This window comes from Peromyscus maniculatus, chromosome 8 (assembly GCF_049852395.1).
Source record: "Peromyscus maniculatus bairdii isolate BWxNUB_F1_BW_parent chromosome 8, HU_Pman_BW_mat_3.1, whole genome shotgun sequence".
Classification (NCBI taxonomy): domain Eukaryota; kingdom Metazoa; phylum Chordata; class Mammalia; order Rodentia; family Cricetidae; genus Peromyscus; species Peromyscus maniculatus.
The window spans coordinates 93,467,495-93,483,911 of NC_134859.1; the positions used below are offsets into that span (position 1 = coordinate 93,467,495).

Here is a 16,417-nt window from a genome sequence, read left to right on the forward strand (position 1 = left end):
TGACCAGTTCTGGGCACCACAAGTAAACAAAAGGATTTATTTGGAATTTTCCAAGTTTGCCAGAAGTGGCATTTGCCAAGCCTTAGGCCCACCCTCTTTAAGACCAACTGCAAAAGGTAACAGTAATCCTCCCAGCTTCCACCTTTCTCCTTCCTCTCCAGCACGCACACACCCCTACTCGAGCTGGATTAGAGAACTGGCACATTCCCTCCCTCTGGGAGACTCCACCTGCCCAAGCAGCTGGGGGTGGGCAGCCCCAGGCATCCCAGGAGATGATGGCGGCTGCAGCCGCTTGCATAGATCAAGAAAAGAAAAGAAGGAAGGAGGCACCAAGTAGGGCTCCCTGAAAACCCCAGTTACCTCTGTACAAAAAAGTGGCTCCCACATAGAAAAACTTGCTCCCCAAATAGTGCAAATACCCCACGAAAGGACAAACCAGCAGCAAGGCTGGGCTTGTAGGAATGGCAAAGAACTTTGGTTGAGAAAGGCCAGGAAGAGTCTGGGCTGCGCCTCCTCTTCCTTGCCCAGCTCCCCAAAGCCAGCTGACACTGGCCCTAGGGTGGAGCCTGTAAACATGCAAACCCAGCAGCCTTTGGTTCAGAAATGTCTGTCACAAAGTTAAAGCACAACTTCCAGCAGTCCACGGGCCTGCCTGCAGGGGGCTGAGGCGGCATCTTAGGGACCCAATTAAAGCCAATGCTAAAAGGTAGGTAATAAGGCTTTGGGGACCAAGCAATGAGGGATGCTAGCACTACATTTATGAAACTCTAGCTGGGGAGTAAAGGGTGACAGGAGACACACCTCACTCCACCCTACATGTCTGCAGCCCCAGCCAGCCAAAACCAAGAGGACAGTCTCCTGCAGGTTCGGGGCTGGGAAGGAAGGAAGCAATCCCTGAGCAGTTAGGTCAGGCGAATTCCCAGCACCTGTTCCAGTTCCTGCCTTCGCTGCTGCACCTGAAGAAGAGAAAGCATGGCTCAGGCTTCAGCTTCTCAGGAAAAGGAGGCTAAAACGGCAGAGCCTCACCTTAGCAAAGATGTGCCTCCCAACTGCTTCCTGAGCCCAGGGCTGGTGGTAGAAAGCAGCTCGTCTCTCCTCCTCAGGATTCCCAATCACATCCGTGATGATCTACAAAGATTAAGGTGTGGCATAATTCCTACCCGAGCCAGTCTGCTTGCTCTGGGACTAGAATAGTGCTTAGTGTGTTAGATGGGACCACCTTCAAAAAGAGGACTATACCTTGAGGTCTCGGCGCTGGGAACGGAGCCATTCCTGGATGAAGTCCTGGGGGTCAGTGCTAAAGCTGAGCATGAAATCCCTCTGGGTCTTCAGCTGGTTGATGGACTCAATAGTCTCATGGATCTGCAGAAGGGGTGCAAGTATCAAATGTACTCCAGCCCTGGAGTCTGTTCTTAGATCTAGGTCCAGAGGTCCTATCCTCAGTGTGCGGTGTGGAAATGACAGATCAGCTCACCCTCCCTCTGGCCTCAGTGGCTGTGGAGACCAAGGACTTACCTTGACATCAAGAGAGGCAATCTCCTGCTGGTTGGTGGTAGAGGCCAGAAAATTGCTCATCTGGGCCTTGAGTGGGTCATCCACCTCCACGTCAATGTCGTAGCAGGCTGTCTTCTTCTGGTCGTTGGGATCCACGCTGCAGACAGCACAGGAGAGGCAGTGGAAACATGGCTATGTACATCCCAACCACCACCAAGCCTATTGTACGAGCAGAGTTTCAGGGTGAATTCTGTTTCCAAAGAGCCATCCCGTTTCCCTTCCTTCCGTTTACCTAATGACGTGATTGATAACAATGGGGTCTGGATGCTGCAACAATCCAGCCAGCTTCATGGGAATCTCAGAGAAACGGAGTCGGCCACAGCTGAAGATCTGGAAAGAGCATCAAAGGCCTGGTGATGCCTGAGGGCACGGGGGAGTAGACTCCACCAGGGCCAGTAGACGGCAGTCCAAAGACTGACTGAGCACTTGCCCACTAGGGTTCCAACGCGGATGCCAGGGATTGAAGAACAAGAAGGGAGCAGCAGCTGACCTGGCGGAAGTAACGGTTGCAGTTGATGTACTCCCGCTCGTGCCCATCCTGCAGCTGGTTGTGTTTGATGTAAAGCCACAGTGCCTGCATGATGGCAGCCCTCGTCTGTGTGTGCACTCCCAGCAGCCTCGCCAGTCGGGGGTCCAGTTTATACTGAGGAGGCTGGGAATGGACAGAGGAGTAAAGAAAGGCTCTGTGCAGAGACAGAAGAGGAAGGAGGCAGAGCAGTGGCTCTCAACCTTCCTAATGCTGTGGCCCTCTAACACAGCTCCTCACCATAAAATTGTTGTTGTTGCTACGTCATACTGAAATTTTGCTACTTTTATGAAGTCTAATGTAAATATCTGTGTTTTCTAATGGTCTTAGGCAACCCCTGTGAAAAGATCATTCGACTCCCCAAGTTGAGAACCGCTGAGTTAGAGGAACCTGCTCCCCTTCCCTGCATGAATCCCTGGGCATCTGTCACCTGATGATCCAGCATGAGCAGGAGGGTGCACTTGACATTGAGATCTCCTGGTCGTTTCACCTGAAAGCCATCTGTTTCTTGGGTGGTGGGCATCCGATGCCACTGTCCGAGAAGAGGGGAGCAGAGTTTACCACTAACACAAGAGGCTACAGCACTCAACCAGCACACTGAGTTCATGCCCTGTATCCCCTGGCAGCTCGTCCCTCCCGGGCTCTATCTAGCATTCTCACCTCCACCAGATGGTTGTCAGGCCCATACAGTTCCTTGTCCAGCTCAATGACAAGGCTCTTAAAGAAAGATGAAAACTTCCTCTTCTGTTTGCTAGGCTGGGAATGGAAAGAGCTGTAAGATGGGTGTGCTGCTGAATTCATTAATCAAAAGAGAAGAAACAACTCAACCCTGGAGCTCAAAGTACAGTCTTGGGCCCTGAAGTAGCATTCAAAGTTTTGGCCAACTGGCAGGAAAAGGGCTCCCCATTAACCCCACTGCCAACCAGTGAGTGAGTAAATCCAAGACACTTGACTGCCATCTAGAGGGAAGGTGTAGTAACTGCAGGTGTTCGTCCTCAAGCTGTGCTGGAGCACTTGCCTACCCCCAGCATAGAAACAACCCTCTCCACCCCAACTCTAACCTCTAACTGGATAAGGATGTGCCCTTTCCCTATGCTAGGACTTCTTAAAGAGTACTCATGTCTGTCCAGTCTACATTCACACGCGCCTTCTCCCCTCCAACACCTCCTACCCCAACTCACATCATCCAGAAGTTTTCCCTCCACTCGAAGTTCCCAGGAAGCCACTTTGTCTGCCGCTGGGGTTCCCCCGGGGGTCCCTGCAGCTCCTGCATTATCACCATCTGCCTTGCTGGGGCTGAATGTATTGGAAATATAGATCCGAAGTTTGCGCTTTTGCTGAGGAGGAAGAACAATGAGCTAGAGGTGGACAGATATGCTGGCAGCCCTAACTATCTTCTTAGAAGTCATAACCCTTGGAGTTAGTAGTGGTGCTAGTCTTCAAGAAACTCAGCGGACAGTGCCAACCACAGCTGCACACACATGATACCAGGCAGATCAGAAGCCTTTGGAGCCAAGGGCAAGGCTTAATACAGCAATATATGAGGTTAGCATGTGAGGCTGTAGGTTCTAAACACCCACCCACCCTCATTTAAACACCCACTACAGTCCTTCAATACCTTGGTCTCCTAGAAAGCCTCTACATTCAGGGGACTGCTCTAGATAATTAAAGAACAAAGGAGGAAAGAGAAGAAAGCTGCTTTAGAGTTGGGTTCTTAAAAAGTAACTACTCTGTCACCTCTCTACCTCTCAAATGTCTGACCATGACCTGTGAGACTGACATTCTGAATCATCAGAAGCCCCGCACACACGCGCGAGCACACACACACACACACACACAGTTGAAACAGAATGTTCATGCAGTGCTTTTGCTACTACAGTAAGTACTCACTACTGAGAATCATTTTTCTATTTGCTGGTATTCTCTATTTAAAACACAGTAAACTGGACACGCACAATGATAAATGCTTGTGATCTCAGAGCTCTCAGAAGTCAAAGGCAGGAGGACTGAGTTGGTGGCCACACATAGCAAGGTACCATTTCAAAGCATACTAAACTGAGTTGTGCTCCACTAGTGGACTGCTCCCTGCTGTGACAAGGACTGCCTAAGCAGATGAGCCCTGCTTGTCCCTGGAAGACAGTGCCAGGGAAGAAGAACAGAGTTTGGGAAGACTCAGGGTAGCATGTACCGTCAGAGGCTTTTTGATAGCCTCTTGGATCTCCATCCGCTTGCGAGCGATGGTCTGGTCCAGCTTCCTCTCAAAAGCTAAGAGATCCATGTATGCCTGAGACTCTGGGACAAGCTCCCGGATCTGCAGATTGAGAAATCCGATGGCTCGCTTCACCAGCTCTAGGTTCTACCATCCTCCCTCCCTTCCCATTTCAGGACTGGGGAAGATGGCCTCCAATCCTAACACTCACTCGCTGAGGTAGAACCTTATCTGCCATCTTCCTCCTCTTTAACCTAGTGGGAAAACAGAAACCCATCTAAGAGGTTAACAGTCCAAACTCCCCATCTTCAAAACCCTCTCCCAAACTGCCAAGAGTCTCCTTGGGGTCAAGGTAGAGGGAAACTGTTAACACCAGAGATGAGCTAGGCAAGGTATGAAAATTCTTACCCTCGGCGCTGGGCAGGCATGGGGGGCTGGGCCTGAGGCACAAGCAGGCGTTTTCGGAATGGATCCATCATAGTAGGTGGCATGCCAGGTCGAAGCGGAGCAGCTGTGCCAAATGGGGAGCCAGCTGGAGGTCCCACCTGCAAGCCAGCCATGGGCATCCTGCTTCCTGGTGACATGCCAGGTCGCTGGGTAAAGTGGAATAATGGAGGCGCACAGGTCAGTGGCAGAGCCCTACGAGGTCCATAGCCCATACCCTCCATCTCTCTCGCACATGGGGAGACCTGCTGGAGACCAGGAACAAAGGGGAACAGGCGCCTGAGCCCAGCGTGTAAACCACACCTGCCCCGCCCCTGCAACCGCCCTGGCAGCCGTGCCAACAAATGAGGCAGCTCGAGTCCACCAGGTGGGAGGGGAGCACCATTTGCAGAAAGAACGGCCTGGAGAGCGTTTTAGGACTTACCACCACCTTCCCAGCTTCACTATGCTATGCCCTGCTCCCTGGGATGAGCCCGCCTGGAGTTATTTACAGAGTTTAGAAGCCCCGTTACATACTCCCTCTTCCTTCCCCATCCTTGAGGAAAGCACTGCTTGGGTGATCAGGGACAAGGCACAGCAACCCAGGGGAGTACGGGGGCTGTACACGGTCTGATGGGGCATGCCCAGTGGCTTGCCTGGGAGACAGGCAGTCGGTGCCATGGCAAGCCATTAGGCAGCAGCACCCCAGGTGAGCAAACACAAGAGGATGCCTTGGCCATGTCACAACTTGTGGGGATGGCCTCAGGAGAGTACAGACACCATCTGGTCACCATATGGCCTCTACCACAACCCAGACTGACCCCACCCCCACGCGCCTGCCTGCCCTCCTCTCTCATGCTTCCCTACGCCATGCCCTACCTCTATGTCAAAAGACCCCCAAAAAGGGAGTTATGGTTCTTGGGTGGCCTGTGGGAATGAGAGCAGCAGACATCTGGACCATGGTGCCCATGGTCTAGGCACCACCTGGCAGCCATGCTGCTGGTTCAACTTAACCCTAGCCATGCCAAGCTGCAGAGTAAGACTGTCCTGGGATGCAAGGAGTAAAGGGTCAACAGCAACAATCGGGGTGACGTGAGTAGCTTCTTGGGTTCTCATCCAAGACCCAGGCCTCCAGCATTTCTGGGAGCCCTCCACCTCCCGGCTCTGCTCCCATGGCTGCTGCCTGAAAGGCCTGTTTGGCAGCTCTGCCTCGCACACACTGTCCCTGGCAGCTTCACAGGGCCGGCCCCAGGGCCCAGGTTATGCAATCCATCAGTACAGCCAGACAACCAGGCCAGCCTGGGTGGAGATTCACACCAAGTTAAAGGACCCCCGCCCCCCCCCCCCTGCGCCCAAGCATCCTGGAGACCCGACTCTGCAATTTCTTTATCCAGCACCAAACTCATGTTCCCAACAACACAGGGTCAGATTCATGACCAGTAGCAGAGAGGCGGGGAAAGAAACATGACCCAGAGACAAGGGGAAGGTACAGGAGCAGGGTGACGGGGAAGCATGTGGCAATTGAGGAGTTAAAAGTCGGAGATCCCGGGACCTCGGGAGTCCTGCCACAAGTCTCTCCTCATCAGGAAGAAATTCATCAAAGCTGTTGAAAGGCAAAAAAGCAGCCTGTTTCTCTGTCCTAATAAGCCAGAGCCAGAAATTATGGGGGGGAGGGGGGTGAAAGGGAGGGGGGAGGTGAGGGGGAAGACTCGGGGTGGCCACAGCTGTAAGACCCCCACCATCATCCAAGACTTGAGGTTTTTAGGGTAATTGCAGATATAAGCTGGGGTGCTCCAGTCCCCCAAGGAGCCCTCCACTGAAGTTCATAAAGCCTGTAGTACTGGGGAGTCCTCCGGGAAATCCCAGGAGGAGGCAGCCCAGGCAGGCCTGGAATAGGCTCCACCCAGACATCTGCTCCAGACTTCTGGGGCCCAGGCTCCAGGCCCCCAGCTCACCCAGGGCCTCAGGGGAAGGCTGCTCACAATTCAAGTCCTAGTTCCCCCTTGCCAAGCTCCACACCTGGGCTTTGAAGAGCCAGTAACTCCTCCTACTTAAAAACTCAGGGTTAGAAGACAAAGTCACAGCCACAGATTCTCAGCCTCTGTCTGTCTGTCTGTCTGCCCCACCACAGCAGTAGGTGTGCCTGGTTCAGCCCCCTGGACCCCAGAATACAGTCACTTCTACTTGGCCCAACACCCCACATTCTAGGCTTGATTCTATAACCACCAAGGAGACAATGGCAGAGGCTAGACCTCATTCTGCCATTTCTGGGTTAGGGTTCAAGTAAGTGTGCTCTGCTCTGACCCAAAGCCTGCAGCTCTGACCCTCCTGGTGGCTGCCTGGGCCTAAGAGCTTCATTTGGAGAACATACCCTGACCCTATGAACAGAAGTATTTTAAACTCTGAGCTGAGTGAACCCAGCAATAATGCACAGTAGGTGTTTTGTTTTGTTTTTGACTGTGGTGTGTTAAGCTCTTCGGCTGACTGTGCTCCAAAACTAGAATAACTCTCTAGAGGAAGGTGGGCCATTACTTTTATTTCAACAAGCCCCCTAATATGCCCAGCTTGAGCATGCACATCCTTGCTCTTCCTACTCACTCCCAAGAGCTCTAACCAGGAGGAATCCCTTTGTCCTCAGACCCCAAGCTCTTTTGGAAGTTGGACACCTGGACATGAAAAGCAGCAGGATCTCCTTCAAACTCACCCAGTGTTAACTGGGTTCTCCTTCCCCACTTCCCCCCGCTGCCCTTCCCCGAGAGAACAGAGGAGGAAGAAATGGAGAAAAAGAAGATGGTGATGTCAACCTGGTTGGTATGGGATGCCCAGACTCAAGGCCATCCTCTTTCTCACAACTCGTCGGCACAGCTATTCAGCTGGCCAGCTTGGCCTCAGCACAGGCCCAAGGCTACAAAATATGGAGGAATCCATCTTCCCATCCTCACAGGGGCTTTCCCAAGGGCACATTTTCTATGAGACTCATGCCAAAGAAACTGGTATACATAGTGAGTCGGGACAGCCAGGACTACATAGAGAGAGAGGGGGGAAAAAAGGGCAGAGAGATCTCCCCCGTGCCTACAGGAAGCTTCCAGATCAGTCCTAAGTAAGCAGGGCCAAGGGCTAGAATAACTGATGTAGAGACTCATCAGTGATACACTGGGCCCATGAATCTCCAAAGAAAGCAACATGGGAAAGATAAACTCCAGCGAGTGTCCTTGGGACCAAGTCTATCTCTGTTCATACCCAAACTCTTCATTTTCTTTTGAGACAAGAGAAATGAAGAGTTGGGAGCAGGTGGGTAGGGTGGAGAATCACTATCCCCAGCCCCAGTTAGATATCGCCTTAGAAATTTGATTCCTGGTAGAATATGCACACTCCATGAGGATCTATTTCTGAGGCCTCTACCTAGAGACACCAGCAGAGGACAGAGTAAGCTACAGTGCACACCTTCAGACATTAGTGGCTGTGGCACACAGGTTGAGATACATATGGCCTTGTCAAGAACCCGGAGAATAAGTAAAAGGAAAGAGAGGTTGGCTGTGGTAGTGCATGGCTGTAATCCCAGCACTGGAGAGGCAGAAAGAGTTCAAGGCCAGCTTTTTGGCTACACAGCCAGCCTGGGCTACATGAGACCCTGTATCAAAAAAAAAAAAAAAGTAACAAAAGTGACAAGGATGGAGTAAAAGGACGGACACAATCCCCAGGCACTCTGGGACCGGGGGTGTAGCTCACTGATACAGCCATGTGCAAAGCCCTGCCTGGATTCCATGCTCAGCACCAAAATGCAAAAGCCAAACATAAAATTTACAAACATTCTGGAGCAATTTGCACCAGAACACTGGGGACGGAGGAGCCCCAGGTGCAGGGTCAAGCTGAATTCCCAAAGCGCTGACCACAGAATCTGTCCCCGACTCCTCAACGGCCTTTGAAGTTGCAACCTGAGACTGCTCTCTTCCAAGCTGGAAGGGTCAGGGCAGGACCCCCTGAAGCAGCCGCTGCCGCTGCAGCAGCCCCGGACTGGCAGGACTCCACAAAGCCTCTCCACTCCTCCAAACTTCACTGGTCACGGACACCAAGAAGAAAGCCCAGGACAGAACAGAGCATATCTAGAACAGTCTGTTACTGGGACTGGGCCTTCTTCAGACGCGGCCGCCGCTGTCTCTCATCTAACCTGGAGCCCTCTGGGCCCCCTCTCCTTAGCCCCCCATGTCGTAGGAAGCCAGGCTTCCTTCCTCCTCAACTAGCAGCTGGGAGCCATCTCAGACACACTAACGCTCTGCCAGTTCCCAACTAGGAAAAAAAAAAAGCCAAGGCAGAGAGTTGCAGTGGGACCGGGGCCAATGATAGGATGGATAACCCTGTTTTCTCAGTAACGACCCTCTTCCAAAATGTTCTCACCACATCTCGGGTCACCCCCCTGACCCGGTGGCACACAATTCTCTAGATCCCAGGAAGCCTGCATCTCTCAGTTACTCAGAAGCCGTGTGCCAAGAAGCCCCGGGACTCGACTAACTGCTCAAGCCCTCCACCGCGCAGCCTCTCTCACCCTGTCCCCGACCCCCAGCCACTAACCGAGGGACCCTGGCCTGAGCCGCCACCAGCCTCCGACAGTTCCTCCTGCAGTGTCCCCTGGGCCGCCGGTTCAGGGACTCCTCCTGCCCTCACCTGAGGCCCGGGGGAGGGGGGGGACCGACCAGGCGCCCTCGCGGCGGCGCCCGCCTGCCTTCCTTACCTGGTACTGCGCCGCGGGGCCCGCGGGGCCCATGGGGCGGAAGGCGGCGGCCCCCGGGACCCCCATGCCTCCAGAAGGCCCGGGGCCTCTGAGCGCCGGGTTGGGCAGCATTCCGGGTCCCGCGGGCGGAGGCGGCGCACCAAGGGCCGCGGCAACGGCGCCGCCGCCGGGGCTCAGCGGGGGCAACGGGAACCCGCCCGCGCCACGGCCCGACATCGCTCTGTCCCGTCCCGCGGTGCAGCGATCCGGCCTCCCGGCTCTGTGCGGAGTCCGCTCCGCGAGCTACGTTCCGCGATCCGGGACTTCCCGGTCTTACTGCCGGGTTCCGGGATTTTCTCTTCCAAGTTCGCAAGTTCTTCGCAGACCCGCCTTAGGACCGGCTGCCCCTCCGACTCCGCTCCTGTCGGGGAGATTCCAGATCCAGGAAGCGCTGCAAGCCCGCCGGCCTCTCCCGGCCTCCGGAGGTTTGACCGCCGGAGTCCAGTTACCCGGAGGCGGTTACGAACTCCCAGCCCCGCCCAACCCCGGCTGCTGCAGGCCCCGCCCCTCCCGGCAGCCCAATCGAGACTACCTCTTCAAATCCCGCCCCTCGCGAGACCCGCCTCAAACAGGCACCGCCCATAACTGACGGCCTCAGGGCCCCGCCCTCTAGGGCCGCCTTTTCCCGGAGTCCGGGGAGCGGAAGCGGCAGCGGCGCGCGGAAGCGCTGAGAAAGGCGCGGGGTCAGGGTTCAAAGGTCATCATCGCCGCTCCACAAGGGTTAGGTGTTTGCTCCTTGCTCCGGAGTGCGACTGCCTCCGCGAGATACCCGGTGTGCCCCTCCAAAACAGTTCCGTCCAGTCTGCGTGTTCAGCCTTAAACACAAGCCGTCTGCGGCACAATAGTCGCCATCAACTTTTAAGAGCGCTTCCCAGCGCCCGAGGATGTAAACCAGTGGTACTGGGCGTTTACCCTCACCAGCACCCCACACCCACCCACCCCCGACCCCAAGAAACCTCTGTTGGTTGCTCCGAGCTGCGAGGGACATGGGTGACCCAGACGGAACCCAGCTGGGTGAAAGCTTGACTTGGCCCAGTGCAGAGTTCTTTTTGTTTTGTTTTTCAAGACAGACTTTCTCGGTGTAACAGCCCTGGCTGACCTGAAACTCACTTTGTAGAGCAGGCTGGCCTAAAACTCACAGAAATCTGCCTACCAAGTGCTGGGATTAAAGGTGCGCGCCACCACTGCCGACTCTCAGGAAATTATTTTAGGTGAAGCGATTTTGCATACTGAGAGAACTCCAGGTAGCGAAGTAAGTTTTCTCTAGCTTGTATAGGACTTCGTTTTGAAACGTGCAGGGCCTTTTTAGAAACCACTGGCTTCGGCTGTGCTGTGGACCTACCCTCTGTTAATGTGGGGTCTCCTCCCTACGGTACAGAATCGGGGCTGCCTAACTTTAGTGAGCACTAAAACCCCTCAGGTTTGGGTTGGGGAATGTAGCTCAGGTTGTAGAGTGCTTGCCTAGCATGCACAAAGCCCTGGGATTGAACCCCAGACTCGTAAACCCATAAACTGTGCACGGTGGTGCACGCCAGTAATCCCAGCACACATGAAGTAGAGGCAGGAGGGCCTGGAGTTCAGGGTCATTCTCAACTACATCACCAGTTGAGACTAAGGTTACAAGAGACCCTATATCAACAGAAAAGTCAAAATCTGAACTTCTTTGTTAAAATGTTTATGATTCAGCCGGGCGGTGGTGGCGCACGCCTTTAATCCCAGCACTCGGGAGACAGAGCCAGGCGGATCTCTGTGAGTTCAAGGCCAGCCTGGGCTACCAAGTGAGTTCCAGGAAAGGCGCAAAGCTACACAGAGAAACCCTGTCTCGAAAAACCAAAAAAAAAATAATAAAATAAAATAAAATGTTTATGATTCAATGAAGTGGGGCAGGGCCCAAGATTCTCTATTTCTAGCAAGGTCCTTTTGTCTTGTTTTGTTTTGTTTTGTTTTGTTTGTTTTTCGAGACAGGGTTTCTCTATGTAGCTTTGCTAAAAATACCTCTGCCTCCCGAGTGCTGGGATTAAAGGCATGCGCCACCACCGCCCAGCAAGCAAGATCCTTTTTAAAGAATTATTGTATGTGTAAGAGTGTTTGCAGGATGTATGTATACCACATGCTAGCCTGACTCCTGTAGCAAGTGTCAGAGCCCCTGAAACTGGAGTTAGATCGTTGTGAGCCACCTTGTGGATGCTGGGAACCCGACCCCAAACTCTGCAGAAGCAGCAAGTACTCTATGGCAGAGCTCTTTCCCCAGCCCCTCTAACAAGATCTTAAAGGGTGCTGTCAGTAGACCACACCTGAAGAAAGCTGGAGAGAGACTTTTCATAATAAAAAATCCTCTGCTCTGTGTTTTTGTTCCCAACCAAATGGTCGCTTCCTTGTTTATACTAGCAGCTCCTGTTCATGGCACTCTTGTGTCGTTTTTCAGAAGTTAGTTTTGCTCTGTACCTCTTCATACCTTTTTTTGTTTTTGTTATTTTGAGATAGAGTATCGCTATCTATCCTTGGCTGGCCCAGGACTCTCTATGTAGACCAGGCTGGATTTTTGACAAGCAAAGACCCCTCTTCCAAGTGCTGGGATTAAAGGCCCGGATTCCAGCACACCCATCTCTCTTCCTGTTTTTTTCTCCAGTGCTAAACTGTGCTGCAGCTCCTGCCTCTTGGCCATCTGAGACACTTTCTCCTATCTCCCCAAAATCTGTCAGTCTTGGAACAGGCCACTAAAATCATTAGTCACTGAATTATGGTCCCTCCCATACCTACAAGCTAATGTCCATTTCAGCCTTTTGTAACTGCACTAACTCCAAGAAGAACTGGGATGGTGGAGAAGCAGGCTGCTCTGGGAAGTTATTCCAAAGGATCCCTGCCAGCTTGCCCTTCATCCCAGAACTGTATTTAAAATGTAACCCACCAGGAGTACTGCTACAGCGCCCTCATTAGAAAACTACTTCTGTAGGCAAGAGGCAGGTGAGGGCCCCAGGCCAGCCTGAGCTCTACAGCCAGACATTGCTTAAGAAATTAAAGAAATGCCGGACGGTGCTGGTGCACGCCTTTAATCTCAGCCCTCGGGAGGCAGAGGCAGGTAGTTCCCTCTGAGTTCAAGGCCAGCCTGGTCTACACAGCAAGATCCAAGCCAGCCAGGGCTACATAGAAAGACCCTATCTCAAAAAACAAAAACAAACAAACAAACAAAAAACCTAAAAAAACCCTATTAGTCATAGATTTGTATTTTAGATGAGAATTGTAAGGGTTTGGTGGTGGTGGTGGTTGGTTATTTTGGGGGTGGGGGGTGTTCCACAAATACTTATGACTAAATATAAACAATGACATTAGGCAATCTTTACTTCAGTGCTGCAAGGCAGTTACTGATATTATCTTCATTTCACAGACGTCATCTGAGGGTTCATCCTTTTAAACACTTAAAGACATGCAGTAGCAGCCAGGTATGGTGGCATACCATTAATCCCAAGGCAGGCAGAAGCAGGGGCATCTCTGAGTTAGAAGCCAGCCTGGTCTATAGAGCGAGTTCCAGGACTACACAGAGAAACCCTGTCTTGAAAATAAATAAATAAATAATAAAATAAATCCAAAGGGACAAGTTCTAGCTTGGGTCCCTGTGGGTCCTTGCTTAGCTGTTTGGTGGACCTAACAGTCCCCTCTTGGAGTCCTCAAAAGAAAACAAGATACCTTGATGCTCCCGTAGAGCAGACCAGCAAGGATCATTCTTCAGTATAGAGGACCTTTAGGAAGTCAGAATTTCAGGAAAAGCAATATGGACAGTCAGGTTATGGTGGAAAATATTTACTGAGAAGGTGGCACAGCTGGATCCATACCAACCTATTTCAGCTGGAGCATCCAGGCAGCTACAGTATGCATCTCCCACATGGATGCAACAGTGGAGGCAGGCCCAGGGCACTGGTATGCAGAGAAGTAGAGACACTATCTTGCACCACATCGGGTGCCTCAGAACTGCCTGCCTGTAACTCCAGTTCCAAGGGAATCTCACACCCTCTTCTGGCCTTGTCAGGCACTGCAACACATGCAGAAACATGTATACAGAATTTAAAATTTTTTTTAAATGTAAAAGTAGCTGGGCAGTGGTGGTGCACACCTTTAATCCCAGCACTCGGGAAGCAGAGGCAGGAGTTCAAGGCCAGCCTGGTCTTAGATAGCCAGAGATAGCCAGGATAACCAGAGATAGAAACCACCACACTACATACATACATACATACATACATACATACATACATACATACATAAATGTAAGTAAACACGTATCCACAAGATACCACAGAGAAACAGAAACCTTGAATGGATGAAGGGATTAATAAAGACTTCTGGGTGGAGGGTAGGAGGCAGTACAAGATGAGATCAGTGTCACTTTAGTCAGTGATCACAGTCTAACAGGCAGACGATCCAGAGTATAGAGATTGCCCATGGAGAGAGCAGACGCTGGTGTAAAGACGTGGATTTCAGTCCTAGGAGTTCCGCCTCCTAGCCTGGAATACCACAAGAAACGTCAATGGTTTCATTTGCTTCTGGAGCTGCAGTGACAAAGAGTTGGCAAAGAGAAGCTTATGGAGTTTGGAAAGGCTCTTTTGGGAGGAAAAAATGACTTGTAGTGTTTACAGCTTTGCTTTAGTTCTTCCATCAGAGTGACTGCCAGATGTTTTCTTCTAAGCTACCCTGTTATTTCTGAAAGGCTTCTCTGCTCTGGGCTGGAGAGGTAACTCAGTTGGCAGAGTGCTTGCCTAGCATGCATGAAGCCCCGGGTTCCAGCCCCAGCAACACATAAAACTGGATATGATAGGCATGCTTGTAATCTCAGCACTTGAGAGGTGAAGGCAGGAGCGGAAGTTCATTTCATTGTCGGCTACACGGTATACACACACACACACACACACACACACACACACACACACACACACACATAAGATCCTGTCTCTATAAAAGCAGGGGAGGGGATGTGGTATGCTCAAAGAGCATGAAAGCTAAGCATGAGCACCTGGGCTAGTGAATCTCCTGCCGGGTCAGCTAAGGTTGACTTTCTGTTGTATGGAGCCGAGGCTTGCTGTTATCATCCTAGTATTTTCTTTATGACATGTAACAGCATCAGTGTTTGACAATAGAGAATCAGATAATACAAATGGAACAGTGTTATTGAACCACTAAAAAGGATGCTGTAGTGCTGGATAAATAGCTCAGAAGTTAGGGCTGCTTTCTGTTTGTGTTGGTTACTTTTCCATTGCTGTGACAAAATGTAATGACCAAGGTCACTTAGAAAGCATTTAATTTGCCTTATGGTTTCAGAGGGTCAGAGTCCATGATGGGCGGGGGGCAGGCATGGTGGCAGGAACAGCTTTGCACTCACGTTTGATCCAAAAGTAAGAGGTAGAGAGGCACGCTGGGAATGGCTGGATCCTTTTAGACCCCAAAGCCCATCGAGTGTCACACCTCCTAATTCTCCCCAAACAGTTATTTCAGCTGGGAACCAAGGATTCAAACATTTAAAAAAAAAAATCATGGCTGGAGAGATGGCTCAGTGGTTAAAAGCACTGGCTGCTCTTCTAAAGGACCCAGATTAGATTCCCAGCATCCACATGGTGGCTCATAATCATCTATAACTCCACTCCCAAAAGCTCTGACACACATACGTAGTATACTTATATACATGCAGGTGAAAATTTATACACATAAATTTAAAGTCCACAGAACTATACACTGCACAGAACTTCACTGTAAACTATACACCCTAACAATAATGCATGAATACTGCTTTATTAATTGTAACAACTAGACAACACTAATGAAAGATGTTATTAACTGGGAAACTGGAAGGGATAGGGAACTCTCTGCCCTTTATTTCTGCACATATAAAGCAGTTAAAAAAATAAAGTCGGGATTGGGGATTTAGCTCAGTGGTAGAGCGCTTGCCTAGCAAGTGCAAGGCCCTGGGTTCGGTCCTCATCTTTGAAAAAATAAATAAATAAAGTCTAAAAGTAGAAGGGAAAGGCGGTAATGAGCTTCATGGCTATAGCCAGTTCATAGCCCTCTTACAATCTCAGACATCAGAGTCTAGGGCACGAGTCTACCATCTGTTCTCCCATACAAGGTAGAAACTGGGCATCATGTGGTTCATCCCTGGTCACTTCTCAGATCTTCCAAAGATGGGGGAATCTGTACCCGGAGTTGTTGGGGTAATTAACAAACAGACTGTTACTACAGGAAACAACAAAGGAGGCCTCTACAAACATGCCTGACTTCCTTGTGATCCCATTCGAGTCCTAAATGTCCTTGCTTTAGTCCTCTTTTCTGTACTTCATCTAGACACACTCATCATCCATCCCTTCCGTGACCCTAAGTCTCTACCTCCAACCCCCAGAGCTTCAGCTCCATATCTCCAGCTCCCAAAAGATGTTCATAAAGTCACTTAATCCACCTGCTCAAGATCAGCGTTTCACTGTCACTGGATTTGGCCACTTCTCAACTGTGTCTGTCTTGGTGAAGAGCACAAGGACATGACGAGACGCCAGGCGTGTCTTGCTGAGACCTTCAACCCGGTTCTGCAGGCTAGCAATGGCTAAGGAAGTAACTGAGCAGACACTACAGCCAAGCAAGCCGAGGGCACCTTCACTCTCTCGCTGCCTGAAATCATCTTCCACTCCTCTCTCCGGCCCCTCTGTCTGAGTTACTGGGTTCTGTGTTGCACCAAATCTTCCTTGGATCCTCCGCAGGTCTTCCTTCCCACCCAACTGGTTTCCCTGCATTAGCCATCCTCCCCGGCATTCCTCCCCCAGGACACCAAAGCAGAGCACTTCCTTCCACTCACCCAAGTGCCCTCACTTATGTTCAGCAGGGAACTTCAAAATGTGTTTCTCTGGGTTTCTCCGGAACTCTGGGCTGAATGTGAGATAGTGGAGCGAGGCGCCTCCCACCCTCT

At 51.4% G+C, this 16,417-nt stretch overlaps 1 protein-coding gene across 3 annotated transcripts; it reads right to left on the bottom strand.

Annotated features, from left to right (window-relative positions):
* Nucleotides 1-23: 23 nt before the first annotated feature.
* Nucleotides 24-9,803, bottom strand: Smarcd2 (SWI/SNF related BAF chromatin remodeling complex subunit D2). Of its 3 annotated transcripts, none has more exons than XM_006970505.4 (13): nt 9,442-9,803; nt 4,698-4,882; nt 4,501-4,543; nt 4,269-4,391; nt 3,262-3,417; nt 2,741-2,836; nt 2,511-2,612; nt 2,045-2,206; nt 1,787-1,884; nt 1,516-1,651; nt 1,240-1,362; nt 1,027-1,128; nt 24-956 (listed from the first exon to the last, which is right to left on the bottom strand). In XM_006970505.4, the coding sequence occupies exons 1-13, from the start codon at nt 9,655-9,657 to the stop codon at nt 903-905; spliced, it is 1,596 nt and encodes a 531-aa protein (XP_006970567.1). In that variant the 5' UTR covers nt 9,658-9,803; the 3' UTR covers nt 24-902. The 3 variants fall into 3 exon arrangements, with proteins under 3 accessions (XP_006970567.1, XP_042138930.1, XP_042138931.1); XM_042282996.2 differs by having other exon boundaries at nt 4,698-4,981; XM_042282997.2 differs by having other exon boundaries at nt 9,282-9,448.
* Nucleotides 9,804-16,417: the final 6,614 nt, after the last annotated feature.